General features: G+C 46.1%; 1 protein-coding gene and 1 non-coding gene across 2 annotated transcripts in view; both read left to right on the top strand.

Moving 5' to 3' along the window:
* DIS3L2 (DIS3 like 3'-5' exoribonuclease 2) overlaps nucleotides 1-16,883 on the top strand; it is a 348,511-nt gene that overhangs the window by 200,252 nt on the left and 131,376 nt on the right. The window contains exon 10 of the mRNA XM_049614679.1: nucleotides 10,105-10,184. Within this exon, the coding sequence (XP_049470636.1) occupies nucleotides 10,105-10,184 (80 nt within the window). The remainder of the gene's footprint in view (nucleotides 1-10,104; nucleotides 10,185-16,883) is intronic.
* Nucleotides 1,377-1,479, top strand: LOC125911963 (U6 spliceosomal RNA). The gene has a single exon (XR_007454541.1). It is a non-coding gene; the product is annotated as a U6 spliceosomal RNA (small nuclear RNA).

The raw sequence follows: 16,883 nt of genomic DNA, 5'->3' as shown, positions 1-16,883 counted from the left end.
GATATGGAATAATTTCCAGGATTTATTGTTAAGTGCAAAAAAAGCAGGTTGCAAAAGAGTTCATAGTATTCAGCTGTTTGTATAAGAACAAAGAGAAAATAAGGAAAAATAATATCAGAAAGGAAAGCAGAAACATCGAAAGGATAGACCAGGATATGGTGAAAATAGTTATCGCCAGGGGATACGTGGAGAAAAGGTAGAAGGTAGAGAGCAGAGTAAGGCTTTTGTGAGTACATTTTATCTTTGAACCATTTAAATGTTTTAAATGTTCAACAATAAAGTGAAATGAAATCCAAAAAGAGATAAAAACAAAACCTCTAAAATTGACGTAAGACAAAGACAAGTGGTTCTAAATGTGTGTTAAATGCACAGCATCACCACATACAGAGAAAAGAATTCGAATAACTTGTGGCACTGTACTTTTGAGCACTCCGTACTTGGAGTGGCTGTTTGCTAAGGATAAAACTCCAAATCTTAATAGACTCTTTGCGCTAGTGGCATTTGGATTATAATTCTGTAACTGTTTTGAATATTGAGGTCATTGGGAGCAAAGGTTCTCACTGGGAGAATGAAGGCATAAATGTGGAATGAGAGAAGATGAGGAAGAATGCTGTGGTATTAGATATCAGTTGGAGTGTCAATGTGAACTCATGATTTTTAAACAGTATGTCGGGTTCAACCCCATGAAATTGCCAATTTTTAGGCCACAAATAGTCAGATATCAGCAGTTTCTCTGATTTAACTCAGTATTTTCTAGTTCTGCTCATTAAAACGGCCTAGAAGCCGTGAGACCCCAGTAATAATGAACACAGCAGTCTAGTACCCTCTATCGGTTTCTAAGTACCATTTACTCCCTGCCACAATCTTAGGGCTCCTAAGGGAATTGGGTGATTATTAGTCTGGGACGGGAATGTATAAGGTGTGCCTCAAACATGCTGGGCCAAAAAGCAGAGAAGCTCTCAAAGGTTTATTGGTTTATTTTTTTATTTGTTAATATTTATATATTTTGGGGAGAGCACAAGCAGGGGAGGGGCAATGAGAGGGAGACAGAGGATCCGAAGTGGGCTCTGCGCTGACAGGCTGACAACCGTGAGCCCAACGTGGGGCTCGAACTCACAAACCGTGAGATCATGACCTGAGCTTGAAGTTGGATGCTCAACGACTGAGCCACCCAGGTGCCCCAAAGCACTCAAAGATTTATTGTGGAGACATACCACAAGGACATGGGAGATCTTTTGAAAGAGCTCCCACTAACCTAATTTGGGACAATTTGAGTACCAGAAAGAATAGTAATGGTAGTAGATAATAATACATTGAACTTCAAAAAAAAAATCAGTGGATCTATAATAATGCTCAAAATAAAAGCAAACTTTGGGGTGCTCACTTAGCACAATATGCTAAAATTGGAACAATACAGAGAAGATTAGCATGGCCCCTGCACAAGGATGAATGCAAATTCATGAAAAACTTCGGGGGCACAGCAGGAAAACTTGTTGGCAGAAGAGAGGCAACTAATAAATGTATTTATAGTATATGAAAAGCACCATTTTATAACTTGAAGAGTTATATTGATTCGGGCAAAAATTACCACTGGATGCTAAAATCATTGCCTGAAATGTTCTGTGAGAACAGGATATCCACATTATCTAGAAGCCTTATTCCACAGATTATTTGTTAAATACCAAGTAAAAGGTAACCTTAAGGTAGAAAGATCTGGCTAGTAGCACCTTGACCAAGTAATCCAATATCGCAGCCTCACGGTTTGTGCCTTCTGAAGGAATGCTGGATGAAGTGCACACTATCACCTGTGCAGTATTCAAGCTAAAATATTCAGCCTGAGTCTCCTCGAGACTTAAATCTTAACTTTCTGTTTGGGGTGGGGGGAGGGCGCCTGGGTGGCTCAGTCGGTTAAGCGTCTGACTTCAGCTCAGGTCACGATCTCACACTCTGTGAGATTAAGCCCTACGTCAGGCTCTGTGTGACAGCTCACAGCCTGGAGCCTGCTTCGGATTCTGTGTCTCCCTCTCTCTCTCTCTGCCCCTCCTCTGCTTGCGCTCGCTCGCTCTCTCTCTCTCAAAAATAAATAAAAACATTAACTTTCTGTTTAGGAAATTCAGAGAAGATTAATTTTGCCACGTTTTATTTCTTTCTGTCCCTTCCTTTCTTCACCTTCCATGAAGAAGCAAGCTGCTAAATCCAGAACATAAGACATTCTATAAGACATCTGGCTGGGACTCTTCAAAAAAAGCAATGTTACGTTAAAAAAAAAGGATGGACTGTTTTACATTAAACAGACCAAAGAGACACAACCACCAAATACTAGGTATAAACTTTGATTAGATCCTAGATCAGGAGGAAAACAAAGAGCTAAAGAAACTTTTGGGGGACAGTTGAAGACATTTAAATATGATCTGTAAATTAGATGTAGGGAATTATTAGTCTTGTCTGTGGTAAAAATGTTGTGGTTCTGTAGAAGAATGCCCTTATTCTTACAAAATGCATGGTAAAGTGTGGAGGGGTAATCATCTCTGCAACATAAGTTTAAATAGTTCAGATGGAAAAAAAAAATCTAGATGTATGAAGGTGGGAGTGGAGAGAGGAGAAAGTAAAGCAAATATGACAAAGTGTTGACATTTGATGAATCTTGATGAGAAGTATATGGGTGTTCATTTTACCATTCTTTCAGCTCTCCTGAAAGTTTAACATGCTTCAAAATGGAAACTGAAGGGAAGAAAGTTAATTTTAGCACATTCTTTGAGTTGAATCCATGGCTTCCCTGGCCCATGCCATAATCCCCGGCTCCCACGGTTCCGGCCGGCCTTGTCCCATGGCCTCTGCTCCAGAGTGTCGGTTGTTGAAGTATAAAAAGAGGCACAGAATGATGAGAGGTTCCGTGGATAAGTGAGTGTAACAGGGAAGACTGTTTCAGTTGCTTCTGATTCAGCCTCGTCCTATCTCTGTCCTTTAGAAAGTAACTTAATAACTATGTTCCCTTGGTCTGGAATTTTGCTAGAGCTTGAGGTAGATCTTCTGTGGACTGTAGATTAAAAACCCATGGTCACGTAAAAAGAGCCTGCCCAGGCCATCACCTCATTTCTTCCTGCTCACTCTGTGGTCTCAAATATGTCACTTCGTCACTAATGGGGCAGAGAGGGACAGATGGACCAAGGTCTCTTTCTGCTTTAAATAGACCTTAGTCTTTTCCTGTTCTGAAAAATCTGGGATTTGTGTCAGACTTTTCAGCATCTGTTGTGGCGGTAGGGCTGAGTGAAAGAGTATTAGCATTTCCACAGCTGCCTCCAGAAAAAAATAAAAGGTCCGGGCCCGCTACACCAAGGGGGACAGACCTAGGTTTGGACAATGCCCTGGGTCGGCCCATCCTGAGGAGAGCCAGATTGAAATGGAAGATCATGAACTCAGCCTCTGACGTGACTGGACCACCCAGCACCCATCTGGCTGGGCTGTCTACATGGCACTCCGTGGGTGAGCGCCCCAGCTATGTCGTTATGTTTCCTCCCATAGTTGACATGAGATCTGCTGGTTTCTGTATAGACTCTTGGTACCATCTCATCTAAGAAAGTGTTTGTGTAGAACTTTTATTCTTTAACCTCGTAAGATCATTTCTCAAAATTTTCCCGTTCCTTTCCACCCATTCGCCATCATCGACCCAGATCCTTCGCAGCCGAATCGCTTGCCAGCAAGGAGGCACACAGAGTCACGGCAGAGGAGGGCCTCTGTAAATGCTGTGAGTCTGGAGAGGGTCCCTCGACCGCAGTTTGTAAAACACTGTTTTATGAGAAAAGAAGATGGGATGAAGACAGAAAAGGACACCCTCGGAAACAATAACACTGTGGTGTGACCACAGGGTTGCATGCCAGGAGGTCATGAGTTCTAATCCTAAATGTATTTCCCAAGACGCAGTGGCAAAGTTGAACGGAAAAGTGCTAAAGAGAGCCCTTTGGTCATTTTTTCATTCACTTATCCATCAACTATTCGTCGTATCTGTGTGCCTTCAGTGTGCTGGAGGAGATAGAGAGACAGACCCGTGCCAGAGCCAGACCTCGAGCAGCTCCCGGCCTTGTCACGGTGAGACAAGGCGACGCAGGGTCGGAGGAAGACCTGTCCCTAAGGACCCACCGGCATGCTGGGGACAATGGCCAGTGCCGTTGGAGAGGGGCAGATTGCAGGCGTGGGCAGCACCGCGGAGGAGAAGCACTGTCCGCTCTGTGGAGCCACAGAGGTTGCCTGGAAAAAAGATGGCTTCTTGGCCAGTCCTTTTAAAGCTAGGTAGGCCTTGGACGTTGGAGGTTGGCTGGGTGAATGTCCCATTTAGGAACGGCACAGTGTTTCAGAGACCAGAGGGTATAGAGGAAAGTTTGGCACGTAAGGTCCATGTCGGGACTGTGCAAACTGACTGGAAAAATACAGGTTGGGGCCTGATCCTGAAAGGCTTTGAATTCTAAGCTGAATTTCTCTTTTGCTCAGGAAGGAGTTGATAAAGGTTCTTGACCAGACACATGCTTTGAGGTGATTAATCTGGCAACACCCATGACCTTAGGGAGAGCAGTTTCTGTGGCGTGGTAAGGGCCATGGCCCAAATCCGGCGAGGTGAATAGTGACGGCCTGGTGATAGAATGTTGCCGTGGAGACTAGACAGCTGCCCCCAGCTCCAGGGAGGTAGAGGTGCTGGTGCCTTGAGGAGGAAGGCGACGCAGGGTCGGAGGAAGAGTGTGTGAGTGACAGAGGAACAGAAATTCTTTCTACGGTTTTGTGGTTTCCTGGGATTCTTGGCAAGGTCTTAAGGGATTGAAGGAGGCGTTTAGTTACTTTTCATGTGTTCTTTTCCTGGACCAGTGGCTTTGAGGAGGACAATCTTAGAAGTTTTCTGTCACTTGAAAAAGTTCTACTAAGCCCTTCAGTCACGTGCCTTCAGAAATTCTGGTTACATAACGTTGCTCTGAATTGGAATTCTGCAGCCTCATGAACTGGAGTCTCATTCTTTCCCTCCCCCACCTGGCACCCTATTTCCTGTGGGTCAGGGTTAGCTTCTTTCTAACCATTGTTGCGGAACTCTTTAAATATTTGGTCTCACAGGTTCTAAAAGCTGGCAGACCAGGCTGCTCCCTGCAGGTTGTGAGACCAAAGCCTTCCAGAAGAGGAGCCAGTAAAATCCCAAGCATGGTAACAGAGTGTAACAGCTGCACAGGGCACCACCCCCGTGGGGCTGGGCTCCCAAGTGCTGAGGCCAGCAGCTCCCAGCCGCTGTGGCCCACAACCGGAAGGAACCCTCACGCACCACATCATGGCCGATTCGTAATTGTGGCGATGACAACAGGTTAAATCGCTGGCTCTCGGCGCTGGGGTTTGTCAGGGTCACTCACTGTTCCCTTGCTTCTCCCAACTTGCCGCAGTGAGAGAGCAAGTTTGGAGTCCCCTGCTACGGCACAAATACTTGTTGGGAGCTCGCCAGGTTTTACTGTGTCTAGAAGTTCGTTCTCTTAGTACCCATATCGAAGGTCTTTCCTTCCACCATCCCCTTCAACGTGATCCTGAAAGGTTGTAACCCCTCGGCCTACCTATGTACGTACTTATACCCTGCTTTTTTTTTTTTTTTTTTTTTAATTTTTTTTTCAATGTTTTTTATTTATTTTTGGGACAGAGAGAGACAGAGCATGAACGGGGGAGGGGCAGAGAGAGAGGGAGACACAGAATCGGAAACGGGCTCCAGGCTCCGAGCCGTCGGCCCAGAGCCCGACGCGGGGCTCGAACTCACGGACCGCGAGATCGTGACCTGGCTGAAGTCGGACGCTTAACCGACTGCGCCACCCAGGCGCCCCAACCCTGCTTTTTTAAAAGAAGTGATTTTAAGGTACCTAACAGGTACACATATAATGTAGTTAACTTTTTTTTAGTTCGGATACAAGGCAAAAGGAATATATAAGTGGGATAATTAGTTGCAGCCAGGAGAAAGCTTAGTTCACAAAGTTCAGACTATAAATAAGATCCTTTTGAGGCAAGTCACCAGAGTTTCCTGGGTCTCCTAGCAGCCCAAGCAAAGAGGGAAACTTAAAAGGATAAAATTCACGTCTGTAAAATACAAACAAACCATTAGCTCAGGAGGGGAGGAGTGGGTCCTTGCCGCATATAAACTTCCCCCAAAAGCACTCATAAAAGGGGCCACATGTTCGGATGGACAAGGCCCTCATCAGCTTCCCTGCAGTGAGTAGCATAGCCATTTTGTTGACTTCTTGCCATGGCCCTTGGGGTAGGCCTGGTGACAAGGCTGCATCGGGGGCAAGGACTCCCCTGGAGGCCTGTGCGGCGTGCAGTTCATCACTTCTCAGAGGGCAGTCTCCTGAGGAAGATGTCAGATCTGGGAGATGATCTCCCACCAAAAAAAGAAAAAAAAAGCCCAGACCACATAGACGTGACAAGAACTATGTGACAGCGGCATATTGAACGCTCTAAGTCCCGCAATTAAGAAATTGGCCCAGCATTCCCCAAACTGACTTAATCATCAGACCTTTAAACAGACAAACAAAAAAAAAAAAAAACAACCGTAGTTGGCACACTGGGGAACATTGATCCAAAACAGGGGTCAGCAAACTTTCTGTTAAGAGCCAGGTAGTGATGTTGAATATACAGTCTCTGACATAACTACTCAGCTCTGCCATTGTATCCAAAAAGCGTGGCTGTGTTCCAGTAGATCTTCACTTATGGATACTGAAATTTGAACGTCATACAATTTTCCCATGTCATGAAATAATATTCTTTTGGGGTTCCCCCCCCCCCCGAACCATTTAAAAATGCACAAACCATTCTTATCTCACAGATCATTCAAAAACCAGGTGGCAGGCTCTTTTTGGTCTGTGGCTATAGTTTGCTGTCCCATGATCAAGGATAATGTTAGGGTGGTATCTCTTTCCAGCAAGCCTTCCTGACCACTGTTCCTCAGAGTTGTTTTAATTTAGACTTTTATGTTTCTGGTTTAGGAGCAGATTAAAAAAAATAATAAAACAGCAGTAGAGAGTTGGTTTGAGTGTTTACAGGCTATTCTAAGATTTCTCTCAGAAACAGTTAGTGGGTCCTCTTAAACAAGACATTTGCAAATTACAGTTGAAGCCCTAAAATTTTACTCTGTCGTATATGCCTGCATCAGTTTGACACTGAAATGTTTTAGGGGGCATTATTCATTCATTCACTGAAATAAAAGTCAAAACACTGTGAGACATTTAATTTTAAGAAAACATAACTTCCTTTTCAGCAATCGAAGTAAACCAGTAAACTGTGGCCCCCACAAAGCTAACAGTGTTCTTTTTGATTTCTGACTAGAGGGACATTCTTTCAGCTTCTTATGATGTCATTAAGGAAGGAGGATCAAAATATTCCCGCCTCCAAGTCTGACATTTTACTTTCAGTTCCGCAAGTATTTATTGAGTACTCAGTGTATATATAAAGCATTTCGCTAACTTTTATGGGGGATACAAAAGGAACAGCAAACAGACAGTTTCTTCTTTACCTTGTGATTCAAGTTCAAGATCCTTGCCAATTTAGAGCCCATTACTTTGGTGTCAGGATTAATTTCACCTCCCCGTCTCTTCTTGTTAGCAAGTATGCATTCATTCAACAAACACTTGGGAGTTACAGCCTCTGTATAGCCCTGGAACATGGCCTTCAGGGAGCTTACTTTCCAGAGGATAGCTGGTGTTTCTCTTTTCATCTGGCACTGTGCCATAAGTACATCTTTTATATGGTGGAACAGAAATTATTTCTTTGTATCCTGAGACCTCCACGTTTATATCCCACCACCACCACCCCCCCCACCCCGCCGCGGTGTGCACTTCTTCTTGAACTGTTTAGTGAGAAGAGTAGATGTCCTGATAAGCCACTCTTCCTGGGACTGTGCTCTCAATGCTCTAGTTCCTTCTACCTGAGTGGCACTCACCTCTCCCCACCCTCTTCTCTTAGTTACCAGTGAGTTCATGGTTTTACCTGATGCATAATTTTTAACTTATTGACTGTATTTTGCAATACGAGTCTACAGGATTGCTAAACATCTTTATAAGCAGTATTATATATGCATTTTTTTGATTGGAGATTACAGTGCTGATTTTTTCTATTTATAAAAATAATAGTTGCAGTGAAAATTTTGAAAAATATGGACAAGTATACAGGGGAAATAATGAGTAATTCTAGCACCTCCTCATCAACTTTATTAATAAGGCATATTCTTTCCTTGATTCAAAAGTCATACTCAAAATTTTTAATTTTTGAATTAATGATCAGTAAAGTTGGCCTTTATTTGTTGTGCATTTATATGAATTTTAAGCCCTGTATGGATTCACATAATCACCATGACAGTCAAGATACCAGAAAGCTCTGTTCCCCCGGAACAAGTACTCCCAGCCCCTGGCAACCACTGATCTGCTGTCATATAATTTTGTCGTTGTGACAGTGTCCTAGAAATGGAATTACATATCATATAAACTCATGAGAATGGCGTTTTTAACTTAACATAGTAACTTTGAGATTCTTCAAGTTACTACACGCACGAATAATTTGTTCCTTTTCATTGCTAAGTAGTAGTTATTCCCTTGTATAGCTATACCACATCTTGGCTATCTGTATATTATTTTTAAGAGTCTCTCTCTCTCTCTCTCTCTCTCTCTCTCTCTCTCTTTTTTAAACATTTTGACATTTCTCAAATCCCAAAATACATTAAAATCAATGTTAATATGGTGGGGGTTTTTGTTTCCCTAAAAATGTGCTGCTGAATTGCTGGTGCCTGTTAGAATCAGTAGTGGCCTAGAATCAAGCTGCTGCGGGGTGAGCTGAGCGGTGGGAGGGATCACGGTGGGCTGTGAGGGTGGTCAGCCGTGAGGGAAAAGAGCAAGAAGGGGACGGAGGAAGGAAGGCCCTGAGAACTTTGCAGGCCAGCCCCCGGAGCCAGCTCTGCAGCCTCTCAGGGCTTTGAGGACATTTTGAGCAGAGGAGCGACCGACCGGAGGAAAGAGGTCTCTGCCACCCCAGCCGGTCTCATTGTGGTGGGTAGAGGATGCTCCCGTCGCTAGTGCTGATGCCTCCGGAAGAGACCGGCACGCAGCCCCAGCCCTGCTAGTACTAGAGGACGCGAGGGCAGAGCGTGGGAAGAGTCCAGAGACAGCAGAGGGCGCCAGCTAGAGAGCCTTGTGGGAGGGGCGGGTACTTCCTGTACCCCAGCCCCCGGGCCAGTGCCCCGGGGGGGGGGGGGGGGGGGGAGGGAAGGCAGGAGGCGGGGAGAACTCAGGACGGGCTGCTCCAACCGTGGGCATTTACATGGTCAGACTGGTGAGCTGGGCACGGCATGTTAGGTGGGAAACGAAAGCAAAATGAGAACGCCCCAGCACTTGACAGATTAAGAGTGAGAAGTGCATGGGGGGCCATGCGAAGATGAGTGGACAGAGGGCGTACTGGATTCTGTGAGCTTGGGCGCAGTGTACGATGATTCCACGAAAACCAACTGATTCAGGGCCAATTCCAAGTGTAGTTGTATTATGGCTAACTGTATGGGCCCAAGTTTTTTTTGTAAAACTTCTTCTCAGGTCCCGTCCCCTGTGTCACAAGTCAGGTGATTTGTACTGTGGCAAATCCCACTTGGGTGGAGATAGAAGAAGGAACAGTGAGTCATCCTCCCAAGGACAGGTTCCCACCAGCCGCTGAGGAAGAGGGCGGCAAAAATAAGAACTACCACCGGAGAGGAATTTACCGAAGGGCCTTGCTCCTCGTGTCAGAAAACTCTTCTGGGAAGCCTTGTCCGTGGAAGCCACCTCAGTCTACCTGCTCACACCTTTCTTGCTCAGGACCAAGGAACAGTAGGTGCCAGTTGACAGAGAGGAAGAAGACCCTTAGAGACAGGATGGAGTCTTGGTAGCTTCCCCCATTTGTCTCTCCCCTGTCTCACTGTAGACTAAAGATCCCCTTCTCAGAGAGCCACGACAGAAGTTACTCGTCCCTTTGCCTACCATTTGCACATTCGCAAAGTAACTGTTCTTTAAAACTCTAGTACGGTGGGGTAAAGACTCTGGTATTTGCCGCATTGCTAATTATATCTTCAATCTTTCCCAGGAAAGACTGTATCTTCACCATTGACCCATCTACTGCCCGCGACCTCGATGATGCCCTCTCCTGCAAGCCGCTTGCTGACGGTAGGATGGAAATTTCTAGACCTCTCTGGGTAGCGGGCAGTCTGCATGCCTTTGTGGTCAGTCTGGCCGCCTCGTACTTCCCAGGCAGTGTAATGTGCAGGGTTGGGTTTGCTTTGTTCCTGAACTTGCCCCCGAGCCTACACAGCATGAGACCTAAAGATTGTGTTCCTGTGGTGACTTTGATGAGGGTGAGCATGAGAAGGGTCCTCTCGCTGGGATCCTTCTGGGCCTCAGTGGAGGCAGCAGTGAGGACAGAAGAATGACTTCCAGGCCTTGGCCCCTCAGGAGGTTCCAGTTTGGGTGTAGCGTGTTAAAGAAGAAAGCCCTTAAGCTCTGCTTAGGAGACGCATTGGGTTCTTTACCTGAATTTACCAACAGGTTGGGATGATGTGGGAGTATCCTCCAAAGGCGAATCTGCGAATCGGTGGCAGGAACGCCGTCCCTGACAATGCCCTCGAGACCCGGCAGGTCATCGTCACGGCCGATTGTGAAAGGCAGCTGGTAGGGGCTCCTTGAGCATTCTTTTGGGCTGGAGCTGAGCAGGAAGAGTGGGATCTGAGGCCAGTGGTCTTGGACAACTACAGTAGGGCCGAAGGGAAGATGTGTAGGGTATGAGAAGAGCAAACCCTATCACGCCCCCTCCAATGTCCCCTCCCTCACCACGTGCTAGTTATAGTCTTGAGTTACTCCTGGGCCCTCTCTAGGATGGTGTCTAGGTGACTGCTTTGGCTTTAGTCATTCTTGGATACGGCTTTGGCACTATCACGGGCTTTGACGGCTTGCCGATGATGGGTATCCACCCTTGTGGTTTCAGTCTGCTGCAAAGTGTTGATGGCCCAGCAACCTAGTCTTTTAAAACGTTGCAGAGGTGTTCGTGTAGTTCATTAACGCAAAACTCCATAGGTTCAGTGTGTGATCTCTTCTCTACTAGTGTAGGCTGTGAAGATTAGTAGAAAGAAGGCTGAGAGACAGAAAACATCATTACCTAAAAATGCTTTCATCGTCTTTTAGTGGGAGTCCTCCTTGAAACTCTAGGCAAGATTGCTCAGTATTTTCAACTAAAAAAAAAATGGAAAGAAAGATACAACATTAAAAAGAGAAAAGTCCCCATAGAAGTTTTAGAGCAATGATACACTTTTAAAATCCAGAATGTAAGCAGCCTACTTAAAAAAAACACATACTGGGTTGGTTTCTCATCTTCTGAGCAATATTTGCTAAGTGCAAAGGCTTGAACATATCGCTCTCTGTGAGTCCACTCCCCTGAACTCCAGTGTGAAAAGTGCCCCCCGGAAGCAGGAAGCCAGGTGACAATAGACCTCACCTCTGTATTTCTCTTCTCTCCAGGTTCGCAGCCCTGCTCTGTTTGTAGCCTCATGCTTGGAAACAGTTGTTCCCTTTATTGTGTCCCCTTTATGGTCATTAATGGCACAAGGATAGGTCCACTGCCCGTTAGTGCGTCTTGGCTGGCCTGGATGGTATTCTCCTCACAGGGATACCAGGGAGCAAGCACGTGTCCTGCCCTGCTCACTCTACCTACCACCTACTATGTCTCCTGTCTAGGGCAGCTGATCAGCAGCACAGATTTCACGTAGGGAATTGGTAGAAGACAGGGCAGGAAGAGTAGACTGGGGACAAATTGTGCGTGTTTATAAATTTCCAACCAGAGAATGTTCTTTGTCAGACCACCGAAAACCAGTTGTTTTCAATCTCTTGTTCAAGGAGAGCAGTCAAAATAAGGAAAAGAATTCAACCGTACAAGACGAAGGAAGAGGAGAGAAAGTAGAGGCAGAGAAGCATTGTAATCACTTAGGGAAATAGGTGATAAATTGGACTGGGGTTGGTGGCAGTGTGAAGGAGGGTGGGGAGGGCAGATGTGAGAAAGGGCGAATGACAGAAGAATCAATGCAAACGGACACGGGGGTTGAGGGAGAGGAGTCCGAGAGGGAACAAAAGTTGCAACCTGGATGATGGGGAACTGGAATTGACAAGTTAGAAACCAGGACGTCGGGAGGACGAGCTGGTTAGGGAGAGATTGTGTCTACGTGGAGTTGTCTGTCTGGTGATGCCCATTTACCTAAGCTGCTGCACATCCTTCTCCAGAGGAGGCAGGGTACAAATAAGCCCTGTAACCACATACACAAGAGAGCCCTGAAGAAAAGTAGACAACACACCAAAGTGCAAACAGCAATTTTTTTAGGATAATGGGATCATAAGTGTTTTTTGGTCTTTTCTCTGGTTTCCAAGCTTTTATAATGTGGTAATAATAGTTTTATAATGAAAAAATTTTTGTAATAAAAAAAAATCATGAGGTGCCAGAAATCACAGGCTGCCCAGTAGCGCACTGCTCCAGGTGATCAGATACCTTGTATCTGCTTAGTTATTCTCGCATTCCAGAGGAGTAATTAACATGTGGTCATTTGGCAGAGGAGCAGAAAAAGGACACGGAAAAGGAGTCAGAGAAGAATCTGAAAAGGCGAGGGTTGGTCAGTCCAGCGTTTTTATGGTGGCACTTCTACAGTTGGCCTTTGTGACAATGGTTTCTGCCAAAGCTATTTATCCAGGGAGATGAAAACTGAAAGTCAATTCCAGTTTGGATTGGGGTGAGGTTGGCTAAGTTCAGGTTCCGTTAGTTACCAGTTCATGTCAATTTTTGCTTAGAGGAAAAAATGTTTAATGTTTCAAGAAGCAAATAATGTTCTCTGGCCATATTTACATCATCTATAACCATTTTTATTTAAAGAAAGTATCGAGGCCAGACTTTCCTTTGGTCCTATTAAAATCATCTGAATGACTGTTCTGTGCAAATAAAACCTGCCGACAGATGCAACTCAATTTAGTCCTCACTGTCTCATTCTGTAGAATTCCTATGTCCCCTCAGGACTTGTTACCAGTGTCTCCTATAGGTGTGAGACTTAGACCCCACAGTCTGCAGATAAATTCTGCGGAAAGGCAGTGACGCCTGCTCTCCGGTATGTGAGGGTTATGCTGGCAGGCTGATGAGGGGTGCCCCCTACCCTCAAGAAATCTCCGCTCTGGAAGGGATTCTCCCGTCATCTAGCCTGCGAATTCCCCACCTCCGGGAGCCTACAAATACATTTGAGTGGAACATTCCCCGGGCGTCACCCAGCACACTAACTTTAACGCAGAGCAATTCACTTTTGCTCGAGAAAATACTGAATAACGCAAGTGAATGAGAGTGGCAGTATAGTGATAACCCAGAATCTAAAGACAGCAAATCACACCCTCCCTCGTTTTATTACTGGAACAGATCACTTGCAACACACCTCACAGTTGACCTCACCACTCAAGTGCGGGAATGCCACAGTTGTCACATCACCCTCTGTTTTTCAGATTACCTCCACAGCATCCACTTATTGAATATCCAGATTGCCTTTTAACGCTCTACCTTGCCGGCAGCCCATTTGGCCTTCAGATTGCATGACTATTAGGAAACCCTTCCCTGTAATGAGCTGAAACATTGCTGTCTTCCAACAGTTTTCTTTCCTTGGGTCCCATCCGTACCTATTGGAGTCCAGAGAACAAGTCTTGTCTGTCATGTGACCACGCCCGGGGCACTAGATAGCAGCTGTCTTGTATATCTGCTTCACAACTTCTCAGCTAAGCAATCTTTTCAGAGGACGTGGGGTACAAATATATATATATATATATATATATATATATATATATATATATACACGTATATATTTATACATTATATATAAATAAATATATAATAATATATATATGTATATATATACATATATATATATATTCTTCCATGTGCTGTAGCTTTTAAAGCTTGAGCCTGTTTCCCATGTCATGGAGTCACTTCTGCCTTGATGAGGTCTGAGGTACATGGCAGCCTCTATCCAGACTTCTCCATGGCCATCAGGGCACGGTGACTCTCCCAGCCAGTTGCTTCTTCCTGGGCTGACCCAAGTCCAGAGGAACAGGCACCTGTTCTCTTCAGTGAGACAAGCCTTCTCGCTTTGCTTTAGTCTCAAGAGGAAATTGTTAGGCAGGACCTTTACTCAGCTTAGCTGATTCAGGCCCCCACCAGATCCTGCAGGAAATTGATGTTCACTGCCTCTCTCACAGCTGCTTTTTCCAATGTTTTATTCTCTAATGAGCGCTCTGCCTTTAGACGTGGCAGGATCGTGCTAGGAAGGCCTTAGACATGAAGGATTTGGGCTGGGGAAGGGGGGGGAATGGGGAATGACTGCTAATGGGTGTGAGGGTTCTTTTTGGGGTGATGAAAATGTTCTGAAATTAGATGGGTGGTAGTTGCACAACTCTCAATATACCCGAAACCACTGGGGGGGGGGGGGGGGGGATATGAGTGAATGGATGAATGAATAAGAACAAACAGACAAACAACCCATTCCTCCTTGAGGCTTTCTGAGGAGTTTACACCTTAACCGCAACTTAGCCGAAGTCTGGAGGGAATGCCTGGGCTGGATACCCATAGTCACATCCCTCTCACCTGTCTCTCCCCTTTCTGCTTTCTTCGCTGAACCATGAAATCCCCGCCCAAGGAGCACACCCCTCTATTCAACCAACTGCTCACGTTTCCTGTCCCCACAGAGCACAGCCATCTGACTCAAAGAAAGCAGGATCCGACCTACTGTCCAGGTGTAAGAAAATGCTCAGATAAACAGAAGTCATCCAGCCTGAGAGGTCGCAGGAATGCAGGTTACTTACTTTGCTGTAGGGGGCGCCTGTCTTCTGGCCTGGTTTGCCTCTGTTGCCTTCCTGGTTGCATGACTTTCCCTTCTCTGAGGAGGAAGGAGTAGGGAGCGGTGTCTCAGGGAATGGGAAGAGACTAGAAGCAAAGCCTGTGAGAATTTCATAGGATTCCTAAACTCAGTAACTTCCCCGTGTGGTTCTGTTTGTCACCTGCTGAGAGTTTCTTGTTACGAGTGCCTTCGGAGGCAGTGAGGAAGAAGGAGCTGGAGAGACTGTACCACTGTATTCCAGGCTTAGACCAGAGAATCTGACCAATACAATGGGTGGTAGTCATTTTAGACGGCAAACTGCTGACAGGACGTCTCTGGCTCTGCCTCTGGGAAGGAAAAGAGAGCATGGAAGTCCTGGCGCTTGTGAGTGAACGTCTGGGTGAATCCCAGCAACCAGGCTGGACCCCCGCCCCCCGTGCTCCCAGGCTCTGCCCTCCCTTCTGGGCATATCTTACCCCACCACTCACTCACCCCAGCCCTTTACATTTCTCTTTGGTCTGGCTTCCTCCTCTCTCTATGCAAACTTCAGTCTCCTTCATCCTCCATAACCTTTCCCCAGCTCTGCTCCACCTCAGGAACTTTCACCTGCGTGTGTCCATCAGGACATCTTGAAAGAATCTTCGGAACTGGCTGCTGCTCCTTTCTCACTTCCTTCCCTTTGCAACATGGCTTCAGGAAGTTCAACGCAATAGGTTGTCCCTGACCTCAGGTCCCCCCAAATCTGTGCACCTCTTTGTTCTTCCTTCTTGAAACCCTCTTTTCTTTGGATTCAGAAAGCCCTGCTTGCTCTTGGTTCTAATCTTTGGACTACTTTTGTCCAGGTACTTTCTTTAGCCTTCCTTTCTCAGTCTCTCTCCTCCCGAGAGTCTGCATAGCTTCCAGGCCATGCTCCTCCACCCCATGCTCCTTGTCCTTGCATTTGTGGCCCCTTCGCGTACAGCCCTGTTTCCCAGGAGAGCTATGTGGCTGACTTGAGATTTGACTGGTCGCTTTCTCAGTAAGGCCCTCCCTTGCCTTATTCACCCTGCCCCCACTCCCTCTCCTTTCCTACTTGATCTCTTTCCCCACCACTCATCACCCACTATTGATTTACTAATCTTGGTTCTGTCTGTCTGCCCACCATTCACTGCCACAGACGCCAGGCTCAGCGTAGGTGCTCAGTGAATCTTTGCGGGTGTTTGCAGGCGCTTGAGGGGAATGGCCTTCCAGGCAGAGGGAAGAGTGTATGCAAAGCCCCAGGTGACAAAAGCATGGTGTTCTAGAGGGAACTACACAGCGCTTGAAATACTGGGAGCATGAGGTTCGGGTGAGGTGATAGTTGTGGATAAAGCAGGGAGGAGACCATGAATTCCTTTGCAGGCCCTGCTGGAAAGTTTAGATTTTGTGGAGAAGACAGCATTTTAACTTGGAGAGCAACAGCATCTGTCATTCAAGAAATAAGATCAAAGACCCAGCTAGATATACAATAGCGGAAAACACTTGACCCAGCTTCCTGTCGTCTCTAGGTTAATATCGAGTAAAATGGAATAAGTAAATGTGGGAATGACCATAGTTTGGATGTGGGAGCGGGGTGGGGGACAGACAGAAACATTTTAACCGACACTTGAGAATAAACGGGAGTAAGCCCAGATGAAGAATGGGGAGAAAGAACATTTCAGGCTAAGGGAATGGAATATGTGGAGGCTCTGAGGCACAAAGACTTTGGTCTTGAAAGGAACCCAAAAGTCAGTGTGGCCGGAACATGGTGGGATGGGAGGAGTCTGTGAGGTAGTCGGGAAAGGGGCTTGCAGGCTCTGGGAAGGAGTTTTGTCCTGAGGGCAAGGGTGAGCAAAGAGTCTTAAGCGGGAGAGAGTCAGGATCCAACTTGCAGTTTGGAGAGATCACTCTGGCAGCAGTGAGGAGGCTGGATTAGAGCGATGGCATTGAAATGGTCTAGGTAAGAGGTGGAGAGTGCCCAACCACG

The sequence above is a fragment of the Panthera uncia genome (assembly GCF_023721935.1).
Source record: "Panthera uncia isolate 11264 chromosome C1 unlocalized genomic scaffold, Puncia_PCG_1.0 HiC_scaffold_3, whole genome shotgun sequence".
NCBI classification, from domain to species: Eukaryota; Metazoa; Chordata; class Mammalia; order Carnivora; family Felidae; genus Panthera; species Panthera uncia.
This window is presented reverse-complemented; position numbering and strand designations above follow the sequence as displayed.